Here is a 21,841-nt window from a genome sequence, read left to right as displayed (position 1 = left end):
TTTGCCTCAGCCTGACTTGCACAATTTTTGGACGCCCATACTCCATTTTCCCCCTACGCCGGCGCTGCCTGGTGTACGTCGTTTTTTTTAACGCACACCAGACGGCGCCGGCGGCTAACGCCGGCTAACGTCATTCAATAAATACGGCGCCCACATGGCACTTCAGAATGGCGTTAGCCGGCGCTAATTTTTTTGACGCAAAACTGCGTTAGCGCAGTTTTGCGTCAAAAAGTATAAATATGGGCCTAAATGTCCTGGTTGTGACAAACACCTAAATTAGTTTTTCATTACTGTGAGGGCTACTCCTATTCTAGGCTAACATTTAGAATTCCTTAATACACTTGTAAACTGTAATTCCTAATCAGAAAGGAGTAGCATGATCATGTCTCATATCTTTGGAATGGTGGTGATAAGTTCACTTTAGTGGTAAAGGTGGATTTAACCTTACCATTTTAGAAATGCCACATTTCTCTGGTCTTAACTTTGCTCTGTGTGCCTGCAGCCTGTCTCATTATCTTTTTAAATAAGCCATTGTGCACTTCCATTAGAGGATCTACACCAGATGCAGGTACTCAGGGACTCGTCTTAAAGAGTCAAAGGTTGGGAAATACAACAGCAACATTTGCCTCTGATTCATGTGTGTACACCAACACAAGCAACAATTCTTAATCAGTTGAGTACTTATTTTGTGTGAAATTAACACTGGTTTATGCATGCAGTAAAAACTGTCAGGAACATTATTGCAGGAAAAAGGACTCATCTGTACAGACGTCCTGTACATCAGAGGCTCACAAGCGCCCAACTATATCCCCATTGGAGGCGCACAAGGTTATCCACAAAACTTCTATTGACCACCATTCTTTGCATGTTTATAACACAATGCATCTTCAGAGATTCCAAGCTGGTGGATGCATCAAGAAAGTCAGCAGTCTAGTGTTTTGAGCGTGAGCTGGACCCAGCTCATGATCCAGGCGTTTGCCTTGGAAGGCAGCGCACTTCAACTGATCTTTTGGAGAAGCTGGTAGCTGGCGCATGATTTTCTTCACAGAATGAACATAACTCTGAACTCTAATTGTTATAATACGAATACTCCTTGTACTTAGGTTTTCAGAAGGTTGTAATGGGATGAGTTGCTCCTAAAATACATCAATAATCTCAAGCTTCAGATTGAATGGAACTAAAAGGTGAGAAAAATACATAGCTGTGACCAGGTACCAGGCACCACTATTAGAAATACTCATTCTAGTATTTTAACATGTACTATTAGATCTACCTGTTCCCGATCTGGTTACTCTAACGATATGTGCATTTCTTAAACAGAGTCAGAGCTGCCAGTGGGCTTCTGAGAGGTACTGTTCCCAAGACTCTGGGCCCCTCACAGGTTGTAACTTAAAGTCTGGTAAGAGCAAGAGCAAATAAGCAGGAACTGGAGAAGGCAAAACTCCACAGAATGCAGAGATCAAGCAAGAACAATTGCAACACAACCCAACTCAGATGGACTTCCCTTTAATAGTGTAGAAATAGGATGTGATGTCATTCTGAGGTAGTTCGTCCATCTTAGACTGGGCAAGAAATTTGTGCAAACATTCAACTAAAGTTAACCCTACATAATAAACAATTTGGTATGTTGCAGGAATTTCCATATTAATATAGTACAGATTATGCAAATATATTATTTACTAAATCGCATTTTATTAGCCATGATCTTTAGAAAAAAGATCCTACCTGCGGAGTACCCATGCCAAGGAGGAAGTCTCCCCAGAATTAATTGTGGGCTCGATTGAGCCAACACAAAAGGAAGAACAATAGTGACTCTCAAAAATGCCATTGTTTCCAGAGAGAATGAAGCTGAGACACTTGAAGGAGCCTGGGGGAGAAAGTTGCTATGGCAGATGCGGCTGACCACAGCACGATAAAGTAAGGGGAAAAACTCACTGGTTTGCCAGAATCGATGGACTGCTAAAAAGAGAAATAATTAAATTGCTAAAACACTGACAAATGACATTTCATGTTATTATGCTATTGGTATCCCCTACTTTGCCTGCTTGTCATCATTGCTAACATCATCTGTTACTAAGGAGATATTTTTTCCATTTTATTTCCCTGAGGTCAATAGTCATCATTGTTCTGCATTTTGGTGTCCCACTAATTCCTAAGGCAACACATGTTTGGTGTTGATTCCAGATGACTCTTAATGTTATTTTGTCAGTATTAATAATAATCGGTGAGATGTTTTACTTCTTTAGAAATGTTAATGTATAATTTAATATATATTTTCAATGGTTCCCTTCATTTTGATTGACCTTTTTTACCACTGAATGCCTTTTTGTAATAATATATTTCTGTGTATGTCCATAGGATCTCTTTTTCTATTAAGCTATTAAGCCTGATTAGCTTTGACACTGTTTAAACACTCTTCTATATCACTTGATGAATTGTTGTGATTAAGTACTACACATACTTGTACTTTCACTTTGGATTTCCTTGTCGCTCAGAACAGTTTCCTATAGATATCAGTTACTGCTATGCAGGTTTTGGCCTCCCACAACAGAACTGTTCCTCAATTTACCTAAGGTTATATGAGCTCACAGACAACACCGCTCACTCTGGAGTTTCACAGCTCTCACAGATGATATATGATTGGACGTCTACTAGGAAAGCAGTTTATTAATTTGTGTGGCTGTGCGAGCTCACCATGTAATAAACTCACAACCCTGTCTTGGGTCCACTCAGGCTCATTTCCAAATACCTAGATATACAATTTATATATACATTTTTAGGCCAATAATAAACCACTGCTTTTCACTCAAATTGCAAACAAGCTTTGGCAACTACTGTGGTTAGCAGTTTCTTAAAAAACTTTTGAAAACGTTTATAAGTCGTGTTCCACTACTTCGGCCTGTTTTCAGTGACCAACTCTGACAGGGAGTGAGTCACAGGGGCCAATGAGGCTTGGCAGGACAGTTATCTTGCAGTCAAAACAGTCTCAATCCCATTTCCAGGTTGAATGGGTAAAACACCATGGACTTCCATGGAGTGGTCCTGATAAAAGGGGTGCAGGATGCTGATCCGGTGATAGGGGGTCTTCCTGGGGCCACTCCTTGGTCCACGGACATGGTGGGGCAATTTGGTCATGGGGGTCAGTGTCTCTCAAAGTGCAGTTAAAGTCCAAACAAAAATCAGTTTCCACTTGTCTACTGGTCTCCAGTTACAGCAAATACAAAGCAAAGAAAAAGAGACAAGAGTGCAAGGTTGCATTGGAAATTCCTCATCATTCAGACCTCCAACCCAAACTTCTACTTGCCAAATGTTAAAGGTAGATCATATGGGGTCTTCTTTTACTAAATGGATGATATTAATATACAATGTGTCTTGCCCTGCGTTCAATGCTCTAAGGGCCAGATGTAGGAAAATCCAATTTTGCGACCGACTCGCAATTTGCAAGTCGCAAAATTGCATGCAGAATCGTGTCTCAGACACCTTCTGCGACTCACTATGGGGTAGCAAAGACCCATCTCATCAATATTCATGAGGTGGGTCGCATTTTGCGACCCCATAGCGAGTCCTTGCACTCACAGGGATGGTGGCCTGCTGTAGTCAGCAGACCTCCATGTCTGTGACTGCTTTATAAAAAAAGCCGTTTTTTTTTTTCATTTTGAAGCCCGTTTTCCTTAAAGGAAAACGAGTTGCAAAATGAAAAATAAACCGAAACCATTTGGTTTAGTTTTTTTCAGAGTAGGCAGTGGTCCATAGGACCACTGCCTGCTCTGAAAAAAATATTTTTGCCGACATTCACAAAGGGGAAGGGGTCCCATGGGGACCCCTTCCCTTTTGCGAATGAGTTACCACCAGTGTGACACTGGTGGTAACTGCGAGTTGGTTTGCGACCGCATTCGCGGTCACAAAGCAACTCTGAATTGCGATGCGAGTCGCAAATAGGAAGGGAACACCCCTTCCTATTTGCGAGTCGCATTCCCAAATTGCGAGTCGGTAGCGACTCGCAATTTGGGAATGAGCATCGCGTTCGGCCGTTTGCATGCCGCTAACTGCTATTTTTGCAGTTTGCAACATGCAAACGGCTTACTACATCTGGCCCTAAGTTCCTAAGGTTATGTCCAGATGTGGGTGCCTCGCTCACTGTGCCACTGGAGCCAAGTTCAACCTGACTAGAGAGGACCAATCAGGCTGAAACTGGTCTTGGATTGTTTTTGTTTTGGTTCAGAGGACCATGCTTGGCAATTTGTTCTGGACTATTTCTAATGTAGTAGTACTAAGAGTAAGGGCCTGATTTAGATCTTGGCCGTCTTTCCGCCAATCTGCTGCACCGGCAGCCCAGAAAACACTGTCCACCATATTCAGGTGTATTGCGGTGAGCCGCCAACCGCCACAACAGAGTTCTCTTCCCAGCCATCAGGCTGGCGGGTTCCCTCTGACCATATTTAGATGTTACAGTCCTACAGGCGGTGTACTGCTGGTGGATTGCTCACAGAGGGAGACCATCTCTGGACCCAATGGATGTCAGAAAATGGCAGTGGCTATGGAATACAGATAAGTCACACACACACATTGTACCTTGTCCACATGTGTACACCTACATCACACGTGACACAACGCATCACACACACACTAGTATCTATTGCTAATCCACCACAGCACAACATGTACATGCCACAAACAAACATTGAAGTAAATCCATGATACAACATACACATTCTATTGACACTGCAAACACACACCACACAACCGCAACAAAAACAAATACAAATATACATTCATCCTCACACACACACACTCAGACAAAGGTACAACTACACACATCACAACAATGTCTGCCACACAACACTCACCTGAATGTTGCACGCAGCAACACAACACACAACACAACATACACAACATTAAACCAATATGCAAGTGGCACACATATTGACACAACCACATCACCCACTCCAATTCCCTCGACTCCAACCAGCCAATCGCGTTGCACACACACATACACATACTGACTCACATACACAGCAGGTTGCACAAGATGACAGGTGCAGGTCCTCTTGCATTGTGCACACATGGACACAGTTAGCAAGTGTGATTGCACCATCATTGTGGTGCCAGCATCCTGAACAATCATGTCTAACCCACTATTTGTTTGAACAATGACCCTTAAACAATGAAATAGTCTCTACAACGAAGTACTGAACAACTACTGTCTAAATAACGATTGCCTGAACAACGACTTTTTAAGGTAAGCTTTTTAGGAATTTATATCTATGTATATATATATATATATATATATATATATATATATATGCGAAACGCAAGAGATAACTCTGAGTAGTTCCCAAATTTAGGTGGAGAGCAGCTCCAGTAAGGAGCACTCTACAACACCAGCGACACTCTAGATTTGCTCACCTCAAATGTCTGTTTATCTAGCAAAGTTTTTGAGCATGGGATCAGTACAGTGCTATCCACGTCGAGCTAGATAAGGACAAAGGGCCTGATTACAACTTTGGAGGACGGTGTTAAACCGTCCCAAAAGTGGCGGATATACCACCTACCGTATTACGAGTCCATTATTTCCTATGGAACTCGTAATACGGTAGGTGGTATATCCGTCACTTTTGGGACGGTTTAACACCGTCCTCCAAAGTTGTAATCAGGCCCAAAGTCTTTTGCCATTTATACAGCAAAATCTTTAAGCATAGGATTGACACAGTGTCATCCTCGCCCAGCTGTAAAACGACAAAAGCCATTTACCACTCCAGGCACAGTATTAGAGATTTGGACTGGTCAAATACCACCCAAGCTAACCTGGAATGAGTAAAGAAACCCCTGACACGTGTTTCGCCCTCATTAGAGTTCTTCAGAGGGATTTAGCTTTGTCCAGACACAAGGGAGCAACCCGTGTAAGTCAAAATAAGGCCCTTGCAGGGTTAGAATGACACATAAATTATGCAAAACACAAGAGAGAACTCTGGGTAGTTCCCAAATTTAGGCGGAGAGCAGCTCCAGTACGGAGCACTCTACAAAACCAGCGACACTCTAGATTTGCTCACCTCAAATGTCTGTTTATCTAGCAAAGTTTTTAAGCATAGGATCAGCACAGTGCTATCCACGCAGAGCTATATATATGTGTGTGTGTATATATATATATATATATATATATATATATATATATATATAATTTTTGTGGGGATCTGGGTAGTTTTAGGGGCGGGTGGGGGTTTGGGGTAGTTTAGGTTTTAGTGGCGGGTGTGGGGGGTCGCAGTAGTTTTAAGGGTAGGGGTAGGGGGTCGGTGGAGTTTAAGTTTTTAGGGGCAGTGGTGGGGGGTCGCAGTAGTTTTAGGGGTGGTGGTGGGGGCTGGGATAGTTTAGATTTTAGGGGCGGGTATGGGGGTCGGGGTAGTTTTAAGTTTTAGGAGCAGGGGTGGGGGGTCGCTGTAGTTTTAGGGGCGGGGATAGGGGTACTTTTAGTTTTTAGGGTTAGGGGTGGGGGTTGCGGTAGTTTTAGGGTCGGGGTGGTGTTGGGGTAGTTTAGGTTTTAGGGGTGGGTTGGGGTGTTGCAGTAGTTTTAGAGTTTTTTATGGTTTATTTATAAGTTGTTTAGAATTTATATATGAACATCAATGCTAAATGGTAGTCATGGTAACAACAGTGCACTTCCCACAAGTGTCTGAAAGTAAATGTAGATCAGTATATGGTGGTGCAATGTGGCCCAATTGTCTTACTACCAAAAGACAAAAAATTTATGTATCATATGGATACACAAGATGTCCATAATTAAATTAGAACCACAGCACTCATTAAAAAAATGATATAGCAGGTTAGGTAAATCGCTAAATATATGATAGTATTTAAAAACACATTCTTAGGTACACAGTAGAAACTGCAGCACAATATCAATTATTTTTCCTTGTAATCTTCTTGGTTTATTTGTATCCAAAAATGTACACACAGTACATACAGTAAAAGTGGGTAGTGGTGCCCTCGCATTGTCTAAAGACAGTAGTGTCTGTATATCTTGTATGTCCCTGATAGTTCTTGTAGGAGGCTGGACTGGCTTGTAGTGACTACCAAGGGGTACTTGCACCTTGCACCAGGCCCAGTTATCCCTTATTAGTGTAGAGGGTGTCTAGCAGCTTAGGCTGATAGATAATGGTAGCTTAGCAGAGCAGCTTAGGCTGAACTAGGAGACATGTGAAGCTACTACAGTACCACAAGTGTCACTTGCACAATATCATAAGAAAACACAATACACAGTTATACTAAAAATAAAGGTACTTTATTTTTATGACAATATGCCAAAGTATCTTAGAGTGTACCCTCAGTGAGAGGATAGGAAATATACACAAGATATATGTACACAATACCAAAAATATGCAGTATAGTCTTAGAAAACAGTGCAAACAATATATAGTTACAATAGGATGCAATGGGGACACATAGGGATAGGGGCAACACAAACCATATACTCCAAAAGTGGAATGCGAACCACGAATGGACCCCAAACCTATGTGACCTTGTAGAGGGTCGCTGTGACTATTAGAAAATAGTGAGAGTTAGAAAAATAACCCTCCCCAAGACCCTGCAAAGTGAGTGCAAAGTGCACTAAAGTTCCCCCATGGACAAAGAAGTCGTGATAGAGGAATAATGCAGGAAAGACACAAACTAACAATGCAACAACGATGGATTTCCAATCTAGGGTACCTGTGGAACAAGGGGACCAAGTCCAAAAGTCACAAGCAAGTCGGAGATCGACATATGCCCAGGAAATGCCAGCTGTGGATGCAAAGAAGCTTCTACTGGACTGAAGAAGCTGAGGTTTCTGTAAGAACGAAAAGGGCTAGAGACTTCCCCTTTGGTGGACAGATCCCTCTCGCTGTGGAAAATTGTGCAGAAGTGTTTTCCCGCCGAAAGAATGCCAACAAGCCTTGCTAGCTGCAAATCATGTGTTTAGCGTTTTTGGATGCTGCTGTGGCCCAGGAAGGACCAGGATGTCGCAAATTGCGCCAGGAGGTAGAGGGGACGTCGAGCAAGACAAGGAGCCCTCTCAGCAGCAGGTAGCACCCGGAGAAGTGCCAGAAACAGTCACTACGAGGATGCATGAAACGGTGCTCACCCGAAGTTACACAAAGGAGTCCCACGTCGCCGGATACCAACTTAGAAAGTGGTGCAATGCAGGTTAGAGTGCCGTGGACCCAGGCTTGGCTGTGTACAAAGGATTTCCACCGGAAGTGCACAGGGGCCGGAGTAGTTGCAAAAGTCGTGGTTCCCAGCAATGCAGTCTAGCGAGGTGAGGCAAGGACTTACCTCCACCAAACTTGGACTGAAGAGTCACTGGACTGTGGGAGTCACTTGGACAGAGTTGCTGGATTCGAGGGACCTCGCTCGTCGTGCTGAGAGGAGACCCAAGGGACTGGTAATGCAGCTTTTTGGTGCCTGCGGTTGCAGGGGGAAGATTCCGTCGACCCATGGGAGATTTCTTCAGAGCTTCTAGTGCAGAGAGGAGGCAGACTACCCCCACAGCATGCACCACCAGGAAAACAGTCGAGAAGGCGGCAGGATCAGCGTTACAGAGTTGCAGTAGTCGTCTTAGCTACTTTGGTGCAGTTTTGCAGGCTTCCAGCGCGGTCAGCAGTCGATTCCTTGGCAGAAGGTGAAGAGAGAGATGCAGAGGAACTCTGATGAGCTCTTGCATTCGTTATCTAAAGTTTCCCCAGAGACAGAGACCCTAAATAGCCAGAAAAGAGGGTTTGGCTACCTAGGAGAGAGGATAGGCTAGCAACACCTGAAGGAGCCTATCAGGAGGAGTCTCTGACGTCACCTGGTGGCACTGGCCACTCAGAGCAGTTCAGTGTGCCAGCAGCACCTCTGTTTCCAAGATGGCAGAGGTCTGGAGCACACTGGAGGAGCTCTGGACACCTCCCAGGGGAGGTGCAGGTCAGGGGAGTGGTCACTCCCCTTTCCTTTGTCCAGTTTCGCGCCAGAGCAGGGCTAAGGGGTCCCCTGAACCGGTGTAGACTGGCTTATGCAGAATTGGGCACATCTGTGCCCAAGAAAGCATTTCCAGAGGCTGGGGGAGGCTACTCCTCCCCTGCCTTCACACCATTTTCCAAAGGGAGAGGGTGTAACACCCTCTCTCAGAGGAAGTCCTTTGTTCTGCCATCCTGGGACAAGCCTGGCTTGACCCCAGGAGGGCAGAAACCTGTCTGAGGGGTTGGCAGCAGCTGCAGTGAAACCCCAGGAAAGGCAGTTTGGCAGTACCAGGGTCTGTGCTACAGACCACTGGGATCATGGGATTGTGCCAACTATGCCAGGATGGCATAGAGGGGGCAATTCCATGATCATAGACATGTTACATGGCCATATTCGGAGTTACCATTGTGAAGCTACATATAGGTAGTGACCTATATGTAGTGCACGCGCGTAATGGTGTCCCCGCACTCACAAAGTCCGGGGAATTGGCCCTGAACAATGTGGGGGCACCTTGGCTAGTGCCAGGGTGCCCTCACACTAAGTAACTTTGCACCTAACCTTTACCAGGTAAAGGTTAGACATATAGGTGACTTATAAGTTACTTAAGTGTAGTGTAAAATGGCTGTGAAATAACGTGGACGTTATTTCACTCAGGCTGCAGTGGCAGGCCTGTGTAAGAATTGTCAGAGCTCCCTATGGGTGGCAAAAGAAATGCTGCAGCCCATAGGGATCTCCTGGAACCCCAATACCCTGGGTACCTCAGTACCATATACTAGGGAATTATAAGGGTGTTCCAGTAAGCCAATGTAAATTGGTAAAATTGGTCACTAGCCTGTTAGTGACAATTTGAAAGAAATGAGAGAGCACAACCACTGAGGTTCTGATTAGAAGAGCCTCAGTGAGACAGTTAGTCACTACACAGGTAACACATTCAGGCACACTTATGAGCACTGGGGCCCAGGTGAACAGGGTCCCAGTGACAATTATATAACTAAAACAACATATATACAGTGAAAAAATGGGGGTAACATGCCAGGCAAGATGGTACTTTCCTACACAACCCCCCCCAAACGAAGGACAATAAGACTAGCCATGACCTGATGAGTCTTCATTGTCTAAGTGGAAATATCTGGAGAGTCCATCTGCATTGGAGTGGCTACTCCCAGGTCTATGTTCCACTGTATAGTCCATTCCCTGTAGGGATATGGACCACCTCAACAATTTAGGATTTTCACCTTTCATTTGTTTTAGCCAAAGTAGAGGTTTGTGGTCTGTCTGAACAATGAAGTGAGTGCCAAACAGGTATGGCCTCAACTTCTTCAGAGCCCAGACCACAGCAAAGGCCTCCCTCTCTATGGCAGACCAACGCTTTTCTCTAGGGGTCAACCTCCTACTAATAAAAGCAACAGGTTGATCCTGGCCCTCAGAATTAAGTTGTGATAGGACTGCCCCTACTCCTAATTCAGATGCATCAGTTTGGACATAGAATTTTTTAGAGTAACAAGGGCTTTTCAGGACAGGTGCAGAGCACATGGCCTGCTTTAGCTCCTCAAAAGCTTTCTGACAGTTTGCTGTCCATAATACCTTTTTAGGCATTTTCTTGGATGTGAGGTCATTAAGAGGGGCTGCAATGGAGCCATAGTTCTTAATGAACCTCCTGTAATACCCAGTGAGGCCTAGGAAGGCTCTCACCTGAGTCTGAGTGGTAGGGGGAACCCAATCAATAATTGTTTGGATTTTCCCCTGAAGTGGTGCAATCTGTTCCCCACCAACAAGGTGTCCCAGATAAACCACCTTACCCTGCCCTATCTGGCACTTTGAAGCCTTGATAGTGAGGCCTGCCTTCTGAAGGGCCTCCAAAACTTTCCATAGGTGGACCAGGTGATCATCCCAGCTGGAGCTAAAGACAGCTATATCGTCCAAATATGCTGCACTGAATGCCTCCAGCCCTTTGCAGGACTGTGTTCACCAACCTCTGAAAAGTGGCAGGTGCATTTTTCAAACCAAAAGGCATTACAGTGAACTGGTAGTGTCCTCCAATGGTTGAAAATGCAGTTTTAGGTTTTGCATCTTCTGACAATTTGATCTGCCAATACCCTGCAGTCAAATCAAAAGTGCTTAGATACTTGGCAGATGCCAGTGTATCTATGAGCTCATCTGCCCTGGGTATAGGGTGAGCATCAATTTTGGTTACCAGGTTGAGACCTCTGTAGTCTACACAAAACCGCATTTCCTTCTTTCCATCTTTGGAATGGGGTTTTGGTACAAGTACCACAGGAGAAGCCCATGGACTTTCAGAGTGCTCAACCACTCCTAGTTCTAACATTTTCTGTACCTCTTGCTTTATGCAGTCCCTGACATGGTCAGGCTGCCTATAGATCTTACTTTTGACAGGTAAACTGTCTCCAGTATCTATAGTGTGCTCACACCAAGAAGTGGTACCTGGCACAGTAGAGAAGAGTTCAGAGAATTGATCTAGGAGATTTATGCAATGGTCTTTCTGCTCAGCAGTAAGACAATCAGCCAAAACTACACCTTCCACAAGAACATCTTGTTCTGTGGAAGAGAAGAGATCAGGTAGAGGATCACTGTCTTCTTCCTGTCCCTCATCAGTTGCCATGAGCAGGGTGAGATCAGCCCTGTCATAGTAGGGTTTCAGGCGGTTTACATGGAGTACCCTAAGGGGACTCCTTGCAGTGCCTAAGTCAACTAAATAGGTGACTTCACCCTTTTTCTCAACAATTGTGTGGGGTCCACTCCATTTATCTTGGAGTGCTCTTGGGGCCACAGGCTCCAAGACCCACACTTTCTGCCCTGGTTGGTACTGAACCAAAACAGCCTTCTGATCATGCCATTGCTTCTGGAGATCTTGGCTGGCCTGAAGGTTTTTGCTGGCCTTTTTCATGTACTCAGCCATCCTTGATCTGAGGCCAAGTACATAATCCACAATATCTTGCTTTGGAGCTTTTAGAGGTTGTTCCCAACCCTCCTTAACAAGTGTGAGTGGACCCCTAACAGGGTGTCCAAAAAGAAGTTCAAAGGGGCTGAAGCCCACTCCTTTCTGGGGTACCTCCCTGTAGGCAAAAAGGAGGCATGGTAGAAGGATATCCCATCTCCTGCGGAGTTTTTCAGGGAGACCCATAATCATGCCTTTGAGAGTTTTGTTAAATCTCTCCACCAGTCCATTAGTTTGTGGATGATAGGGTGTAGTGAACATATAAGTCACACCGCACTCCTTCCACATGGCCTTTAAGTATGCAGACATGAAATTGCTTCCCCTGTCTGATACTACTTCCTTTGGGAAGCCCACCCTGGAAAATATTCCCTGGAGGGCCTTTGCCACTGCAGGAGCTGTAGTGGTCCTTAAAGGAATAGCTTCAGGATATCTTGTGGCATGGTCCACTACCACCAAGATAAACCTATTGCCTGAAGCAGTAGGAGGGTCAAGGGGGCCAACTATGTCAACCCCTACCCTTTCAAAGGGAACCCCAACCACAGGCAGTGGATTAAGGGATTCCTTTGGGGTGCCACCTGTCTTGCCACTGGCTTGACAGGTTTCACAGGACTTACAAAAATCTTTTGTGTCCTGAGACATCCTAGGCCAATGAAACAAGGGAACAAGTCTGTCCCAAGTTTTCATTTGTCCCAGATGCCCAGCTAGGGGAATGTTGTGTGCAAGAGTTAGGAGGAACTTTCTGTACTCCTGAGGAATCACTAATCTCCTGGCAGCTCCAGGTTTAGGATCCCTTGCCTCAGTGTACAAGAGGTTGTCCTCCCAGTAAACTTTGTGAGAGTCACTGACATCCCCATTAGCCTGTTTGACAGCTGGCTGTCTTAGACCCTCTAATGTGGGACAGGTTTGCTGTGCCACACTCAGCTCCTCCCTGGCAGGCCCCCCTTCACCCAGAAGCTCAGCAGTATCTGCTTCAAGCTCCTCTGGTGTAGGTTCTGCACATGGAGGGAATTCTTCTTCCTCAGAAGTAGAATCCACTGTAGAGGGAGGGATAGTAGGAAGTGGTTTGCTTCTACTAGCCCTAGCTTTAGGGAGCACTTGGTCCATTGTTCCAGGATCCAAGCTTCCCTATCCTTTTTGCTTTTTGGCCTGAGCCCTGGTTAAAGCAAAAATATGCCCTGGGATTCCCAGCATTGCTGCATGGGCCTCCAACTCCACATCTGACCAAGCTGATGTCTCCAAATCATTTCCTACAGACAGTCTACAGGTAAATCTGTGGCTACCACAACTTTCTTTGGACCAGTATCCCCCCCCCCAGTTGAGATTAACAACAGCCATGGGGTGGCTAAGTGTGTTGTTGTGAGCATCGGTTACTTGGTACTGGTGACCAAGTAGGTGTTGTTCAGGGTGGACCAGTTTCTCTATGACCATAGTCACACTGGCACCAATGTCCCTGTAGGCCTGAACCTCAACACCATTTATTAGGGGTAGCTGCTTGTACTTATCCATATTAAGGGGACAAGCAACTAAGGTGGCTAAATCAATAGCCCCCTCAGACACTAGTATAGCCTCTGTGGTCTCCCTAACAAGACCAACCCCAACTAAGTTACCAATAGTGAGCCCAGCTACTCCCTTGGATTGGCTATTAGTAGGTTTGCTCCCACCACCACTGCTATTAGTAGGGACACTAGGTGTAGCAGTAGGGGTTGTAGTGGTAGGAGGCTTGGTGCTTTTCTTTGGACAACTGGGATCTGTTGTCCAATGGCCTTTTACTTTACATAAATAGCACCATGGTTTCTTTTCTTTGTTTTGATTAAAGGAGAATTTGGACCCACCACCCCCACCAGAGTGTTTTTGTGGGCCTGATGAAGACTCATTTTTAGATTTGTCCCCACCCTTGTCAGAAGACTTACCATCCTTCTTTTTGTTTCCATCTTTGTCACCCCCTGTATGAACTTTTCTGTTCACCCTTGTTCTGACCCATTTGTCTGCCTTCTTTCCCAAATCTTGGGGAGAGGTCAGATCAGAGTCCACCAACTACTGGTGCAACAAATCAGACACACAATTATTAAGAATATGCTCTCTCAGGATCAAGTTATACAGACTGTCATAATCAGTAACTTTACTGCCATGTAACCACCCCTCCAAGGCCTTCACTGAATGGTCAATGAAATCAACCCAGTCTTGTGAAGACTCCTTTTTGGTCTCTCTGAACTTTATCCTGTACTGTTCAGTGGTTAAGCCATAACCATCCAGGAGTGCATTCTTAAGAACTGTAAAATTATTGGCATCACTTTCTTTCACAGTAAGGAGCCTATCCCTACCCTACCTTTTCTACTAAATGATAGCCATAGGATAGCAGCCCACTGCCTTTGAGGGACATCCTATACAACACAGGCCCTCACAAGTGCAGCAAACCACTTGTTAATGTCATCCCCCTCCTTATAAGGGGGAACTATCTTATGCAGATTCCTGGAATCATGCTCTTTTGCAGGATGACTATGGGGAATACTGCTGCTGCCACCATGGGTTTCTAAACCCAACTTCTGTCTTTCCTTCTCTAATTCTAAAGACTGTCTATCCAAATCCAGCTGTTGCTTTTTAAGCTTCAGTCTGGTTTGTTCCACCCTCAACTTATTGAGTTCCCCTTCTAACAATCTGTCATCAGGGTTGGTGGGAGGGACATTCCTAGATACAGAGGTATGATGGGAATGAACAGAAGGAGACCTGTCCCTTACAGAGGGCACCCTAACAGCTTGGCTGACAGTGTAATGTGAGAGCACATCATCTGTATGATGTGACTCCACCTCAGTAACAACTATGCTAGACTGTCTTGTAATGGGCAGGCTAAGAAGTTTCTTTCCTGAACCTTTTCCTGGGGGAGTCCCTGGATCAGATTGGGAACCATTAGCTACTTTTTCAACAGATGGGGCACTTTTAGCCTTATCTTGTTCTCTAAGCATGTTAAGTAATAGTTCCAAGGAAGGATTCTTCCCTACACTCAAACCTCTCTCTATGCAGAGACTCCTTGCTCCTTTCCAGCTAAGGTGATCATATGCAAGTTTGGACAGATCAACATTTTGGCCTGTGCCAGACATTTTTAGAGAGAGTTAAAGTGATAGAAAAAGAGAAAAAACTTTTCAGAACTTTTTAGAAAGACAGAAAAAAACTTTTTAAACTTTTAAGGACTTTTTGAAAGTTTAGAAGTACTTTTCAGCACTTTAGAAAAGAGTGAAAAGTGGAAATGCAAAACTTTTTAGCTATGTGTACACACACTGAACTTGTTTTGTATATTTTTCTCTTATGAAAAGTACAATGACAAGAGTGGTAAGTAGTCTCAAAGCACTTATCCCACCGCTGCACAACCAATGTAGGAGGCTGGACTGGCTTGTAGTGAGTACCAAGGGGTACTTGCACCTTGCACCAGGCCCAGTTATCCCTTATTAGTGTATAGGGTGTCTAGCAGCTTAGGCTGATAGATAATGGTAGCTTAGCAGAGCAGCTTAGGCTGAACTAGGAGACGTGTGTAGCTACTACAGTACCACAAGTGTCACTTGCACAATATCATAAGAAAACACAATACACAGTTATACTAAAAATAAAGGTACTTTATTTTTATGACAATATGCCAAAGTATCTTAGAGTGTACCCTCAGTGAGAGGATAGGAAATATACACAAGATATATGTACACAATACCAAAAATATGCAGTATAGTCTTAGAAAACAGTGCAAACAATGTATAGTTACAATAGGATGCAATGGGGACACATAGGGATAGGGGCAACACAAACCATATACTCCAAAAGTGGAATGCGAACCACGAATGGACCCCAAACCTATGTGACTTTGTAGAGGGTCGCTGGGACTATTAGAAAATAGTGAGAGTTAGAAAAATAACCCTCCCCAAGACCCTGAAAAGTGAGTGCAAAGTGCACTAAAGTTCCCCCAAGGACAAAGAAGTTGTGATAGAGGAATAATGCAGGAAAGACACAAACCAACAATGCAACAACGATGGATTTCCAATCTAGGGTACCTGTGGAACAAGGGGACCAAGTCCAAAAGTCACAAGCAAGTCGGAGATGGGCATATGCCCAGGAAATGCCAGCTGTGGATGCAAAGAAGCTTCTACTGGACAGAAGAAGCTGAGGTTTCTGCAGGAACGAAAAGGGCTAGAGACTTTCCCTTTGGTGGACAGATTCCTCTCGCCGTGGAGAGTCGTGCCGAAGTTTTTTCCTGCCAAAAGAATTCCAACAAGCCTTGCTAGCTGCAAATCTTGCAGTTAGCATTTTTGGACGCTGCTGTATCCCAGGAAGGACCAGGATGTCGCAAATTGCACCAGGAGGTAGTGGGGACGTCGAGCAAGACAAGGAGCCCTCTCAGCAGCAGGTAGCTCCCGGAGAAGTGCCAGAAACAGGCACTACGAGGATGTGTTTAACGGTGCTCACCCGAAGTTACACAAAGGAGTCCCACGTCGCCGGAGACCAACTTAGAAAGTCGTGCAATGCAGGTTAGAGTGCTGTGGACCCAGGCTTGGCTGTGCACAAAGGATTTCTGCCGGAAGTGTACAGGGGCCGGAGTAGTTGCAAAAGTTGCGGTTCCCAGCAATGCAGTCTAGCGAGGTGAGGCAAAGACTTACCTCCACCAAACTTGGACTGAAGAGTCACTGGACTTTGGGAGTCACTTGGACAGAGTTGCTGGATTCGAGGGACCTCGCTCGTTGTGCTGAGAGGAGACCCAAGGGACCGGTAACGCAGCTTTTTGGTGCCTGCGGTTGCAGGGGCAAGATTCCGTCGACCCACGGGAGATTTCTTCGGAGCTTCTAGTGCAGAGAGGAGGCAGACTACCCCCACAGCATGCACCACCAGGAAAACAGTCGAGAAGGCGGCAGGATCAGCGTTACAGAGTTGCAGTAGTCGTCTTAGCTACTTTGTTGCAGTTTTGCAGGCTTCCAGCGCGGTCAGCAGTTGATTCCTTGGCAGAAGGTGAAGAGAGAGATGCAGAGGAACTCTGATGAGCTCTTGCATTCGTTATCTAAAGTTTCCCCAGAGACAGAGACCCTAAATAGCCAGAAAAGAGGGTTTGGCTACCTAGGAGAGAGAATAGGCTAGCAACACCTGAAGGAGCCTATCAGGAGGAGTCTCTGACGTCACCTGGTGGCACTGGCCACTCAGAGCAGTCCAGTGGGCCAGCAGCACCTCTGTTTCCAAGATGGCAGAGGTCTGGAGCACACTGGAGGAGCTCTGGACACCTACCAGGGGAGGTGCAGGTCAGGGGAGTGGTCACTCCCCTTTCCTTTGTCCAGTTTCGCACCAGAGCAGGGCTAAGGGGTCCCCTGAACCGGTGTAGACTGGCTTATGCAGAATTGGGCACATCTGTGCCCAAGAAAGCATTTCCAGAGGCTGGGGGAGGCTACTCCTCCCCTGCCTTCACACCATTTTCCAAAGGGAGAGGGTGTAACACCCTCTCTCAGAGGAAGTCCTTTGTTCTGCCATCCTGGGACAAGCCTGGCTTGACCCCAGGAGGGCAGAAACCTGTCTGAGGGGTTGGCAGCAGCAGCAGCTGCAGTGAAACCCCAGGAAAGGCAGTTTGGCAGTACCAGGGTCTGTGCTACAGACCACTGGGATCATGGGATTGTGCCAACTATGCCAGGATGGCATAGAGGGGGCAATTCCATGATCATAGACATGTTACATGGCCATATTCGGAGTTACCATTGTGAAGCTACATATAGGTAGTGACCTATATGTAGTGCACGCGTGTAATGGTGTCCCCGCACTCATAAAGTCCGGGGAATTGGCCCTGAACAATGTGGGGGCACCTTGGCTAGTGCCAGGGTGCCCTCACACTAAGTAACTTTGCACCTAACCTTACCAGGTAAAGGTTAGACATATAGGTGACTTATAAGTTACTTAAGTGCAGTGTAAAATGGCTGTGAAATAACGTGGACGTTATTTCACTCAGGCTGCAGTGGCAGGCCTGTGTAAGAATTGTCAGTGCTTCCTATGGGTGGCAAAAGAAATGCTGCAGCCCATAGGGATCTCCTGGAACCCCAATACCCTGGGTACCTCAGTACCATATACTAGGGAATTATAAGGGTGTTCCAGTAAGCCAATGTAAATTGGTAAAATTGGTCACTAGCCTGTTAGTGACAATTTGAAAGAAATGAGAGAGCATAACCACTGAGGTTCTGATTAGCAGAGCCTCAGTGAGACAGTTAGTCACTACACAGGTAACACATTCAGGCACACTTATGAGCACTGGGGCCCTGGTGAACAGGGTCCCAGTGACACATTAAAACAACATATACAGTGGAAAAATGGGGGTAACATGCCAGGCAAGATGGTACTTTCCTACAATTCTGTTACAACCAGGGGTCACAATATTCACTGTGTTGTCCCTATTGTTAGGTTTGTCCATAAAGTATTTCTTTAGTTTCAGATGACGTATAGATTTAAACAAGTCTACATGTATATCTGTAAAATTGGGCCTGAGACAGGACAGAAGCCTAGACCTCTACAAAGTACATTTATTTCATCACAAGATAACATAGTGGTAGACAGATTGATAACTTGTACAATATCCGTATTAGTATTAGAATTACATTCAACATTTGCTAATGGTTTGGAACTTGTACTCATGGTCTCTGGTTCCGTGTGACCGATCTCGTGGTCATACCTTCTCTTTTGTCCGTGTCCATTGTACTCCCCCCCTCCTGCTTTTGGGTTCTGTTTGTTGAAGTTCAATCGTATTCCCTTTCTGTATCTTAATAGTTCTTCTAAACAAGAAGAACACGTACCTCCCAGAGTAGTTCCGATGTGGGGGTATTTTCCACTGGTAGCTCAGTTTCCACACTGGAGATGTTGGAAACATCTGTGGTGCTACAGGAAGCAGACGTGTTGCTACCTTTGTTGCTAGGTGGTCTAGTCTGTGCATAATTTTTAATGTCATCGAATCTACGAGAAAAGGTATGGGCGCGACCATTAAGGTAATCATATTAATCTCTTCTGAGCTTTGTAAGTTTCTTATCCTTAATTTACAGTTGGTGTGCATTGAGTACCTCCCTGTGTATGTTATAGTTTCTGTCTCTAGCGTCTGGCAGGTTCATATTCTTGATTTATATATAATGTTAGTTTTTTGGGGTGCGGACGGGGTAGTTTTAGGGGCGGGTGGGGAGTCGGGGTAATTTTAGTTTTTAGAGGTGGGGTGGGGGGGTCAGAGTAGTTTTAGGTTCTAGGAGTGGGAGGTCGCAGTAGCTTTAGTGGAGGGGGTGCGGGATCGGGGTGATTTTAGTTTTTAGGGGCTGGGGTGGGGGGTCGGGTAGCTTTAGAGGTGGGGTAATTTTAGGGGTGGGGTAGTCGCATGCTGGACTAAGTTTTTTGTAGTTATTAATGTAGTTGTTTTGGTATGCATGGTAATTATTTGGTTGTTTAAGTGTATTCTTTTTTAATTGTATTTTTTTGTTGTTTAGGCGTCGTTGTTGAAAAAGTCATTGTTCATGCTTTGTCGTTGTTTAGCAGTCGTTGTTTAGGCAATCATTGTTTAGGACCTAGTTGGTCCGTCACATGTTTGTTATAACTATGACAATAGGCATAAAAACAGACCTCAAACAGCCCACTGTAACTACGGTTGGCTGTGTAACGAGCTTCGTTTGACAGCCCCTACTACTACTTTGGTCAAGTAGAGGTAGCTTTCTGTACTTGGAAGCTGGTGTTCCTTCCAATCCTAAAGAGGGTGAGCAGAATGTAAGTTTGGTAGACACAATGCTCCCATGTGTTAAATATATTAATTTGAAGTAATAATATTTTTTCTGAGGTTTACATTAAAAAACCCATCTAAAGCAAAATATATATATTTTTATTATGTATTAATAACTATTACAAATGATATATTAAATTAATTACAATTAATTTAAATTATGTTCTAATCGAAATAAGGTTTACAATAATTTTTAAATCAAACACGTTATTACATTTTCTAAAATAAAATACAAATGATTGATTTTTACATAAATTACATAATTTAAATTAAAATTATTAAAGAAATTATTTAAAAATGAACATTATTTGTATTTTTGACAATTAGAAATAATTTCATTTAATTTAACATTGTTTACTGTGGGGTTTTATTTTAAGACATTAACACTAATTTTTCTATAGGAAGGTGTTGCAGTATTAGTGGCTGACCATGTCTGGTGTTGGACTTATTACTACTTATTTTTTGGCATTAGTAACTTTACACTCATAAATAGGCCCAATGTAGTAAAATGACTCATGTGTGTAAGAGTAAATTTATTAGTTATACATCTATATGTGAAGATGTACTTTGTGAGTAGGCCCCTAGTATCCCAATTTAGCACAAACTTCAAATTGCTACAATAGAAATTCAACTGCCAGCTACAGAAATGCGGTGGACATATTTTTAAGGCAGTCCTCAAACATGCACTATTTATTTAAGGTGGTCAAGATAAAGACATGTGGGGGTTTTATGTCTGATGCAGAATTGTTTCTACTTTGTGTAACTCACAGTACAATATCTATAACTGTGCATCTGCACTTAGGTATGATTTTATCATCATGAAATAGAGAAATAAAAAAAGATTTACAAAACCGAACTAGGAAAATATTTTTATAATTTTCTTCTGTAATCTACTGGGTTTCAATGTCACTGGTATTTAATGGGAACCGACCTGTAATACAATTGAATCCATCTCAATCTCCAGTGCGAATTTGATAGTGAGTTACAGAAACAATCTCCTGTGTTTTATTCTCATTTCCGTGTCTCAACATATCTATTGGTGCAACATCAGAGAAAATATTGTATTATTTCCACTTATCTTCCCTATAAATACACAATGTACAAGAGGTTATGGATGGGTTGTACATAATTTTTTAGTGGACCATGTACTTTTCAATAATAATGTGCAAGAAATTACATTTGATCATTCTGTCAATTTTTACTTTCTACTTTTGATTCTACTGACAACATAAATGTGAATTCAAAATCGATCATACTTGTCTTGTAAAAAACACAATTGATGAAACAGCTCACTGAAAGCAAAGAAGCTCTCTCAAAATATTTTCAAAGTTGAGTGAATAAACATAGAACATATGTTTGTATGATTGTAATGATCCCCCACACTTTCAACAAGGGTAACAGGCTTTATAGTAAACAGAACATGAATAGGCACATAAATGATTGTAAACATTACATACCCGACTTAAAGATGTTGTTGAAAACAGGTAACACACGTGTAAATGCATCATCAATGAAGGCAGAATCCTTTACAAGAAATGTATCCATCACTATCGTAGCATCTAAATATTGATCATGGAGCTCCTTCAGCTCAGACATTGATGCCATTTTCAATGATGCAAAATTATAAATGGTATGTCTTCTGTGCGTGCATCTATTTTTATATTACATTATTTAAATTGTATATTATTGAATACTGAAATCAGTTTGATTTGCATATGTTCCAAACCTCATTCCAAATTCTATTCTTGTTTGATGTCAGCTGAGTGAAGCGTTTAAATATTTTTCATCTTGTTTGTAACATGTGATCTTGGCAAGTGTACCACCCACTGTTTGAGCCAAACAGGACTGTCCCATCCCCTTAATTGACACGGGTACAACAGTACTATTTCACGATTCTGCTACTACAATGGCTAGGACTTTTGAAAATGCCCTTCAAAAACATGCATTTGCAATTTATTCTTTGAACAAATTTGGTTTTGGACTTTTTGTTTTTAATCTTTACTATTGAGCAGTGAGATTAATTAGCATTACACAAATACTCTAAATGCAAACTCTCAGTATCACTCTGAATCTGCTCAATGTTCCAATTTAGGAAATTACCAAGTTGTGAACATATCTTTACAGATGAAGTTACTAATTGGGAAAGAATCTCCTGGGAGGTA

The 21,841-nt window shown here is 43.7% G+C and overlaps 1 protein-coding gene across 1 annotated transcript in view; it reads right to left on the bottom strand.

Moving 5' to 3' along the window:
• The window catches only part of LOC138258156 (nicotinamide N-methyltransferase-like), a 72,904-nt gene extending 51,610 nt beyond the window's left edge, over positions 1-21,294 (bottom strand). The window contains exon 1 of the mRNA XM_069205921.1: positions 21,137-21,294. Coding sequence (XP_069062022.1) covers positions 21,137-21,284 — 148 coding nt within the window. The 5' untranslated portion in view covers positions 21,285-21,294. The remainder of the gene's footprint in view (positions 1-21,136) is intronic.
• Between the last annotated feature and the right edge of the window lie 547 nt (positions 21,295-21,841).

Source organism: Pleurodeles waltl, chromosome 2_1 (assembly GCF_031143425.1).
Source record: "Pleurodeles waltl isolate 20211129_DDA chromosome 2_1, aPleWal1.hap1.20221129, whole genome shotgun sequence".
Taxonomy (NCBI): Eukaryota; Metazoa; Chordata; class Amphibia; order Caudata; family Salamandridae; genus Pleurodeles; species Pleurodeles waltl.
The sequence above is the reverse complement of the archived record's forward strand: the minus strand, read 5'-3'. Positions and strand labels throughout refer to the sequence as shown.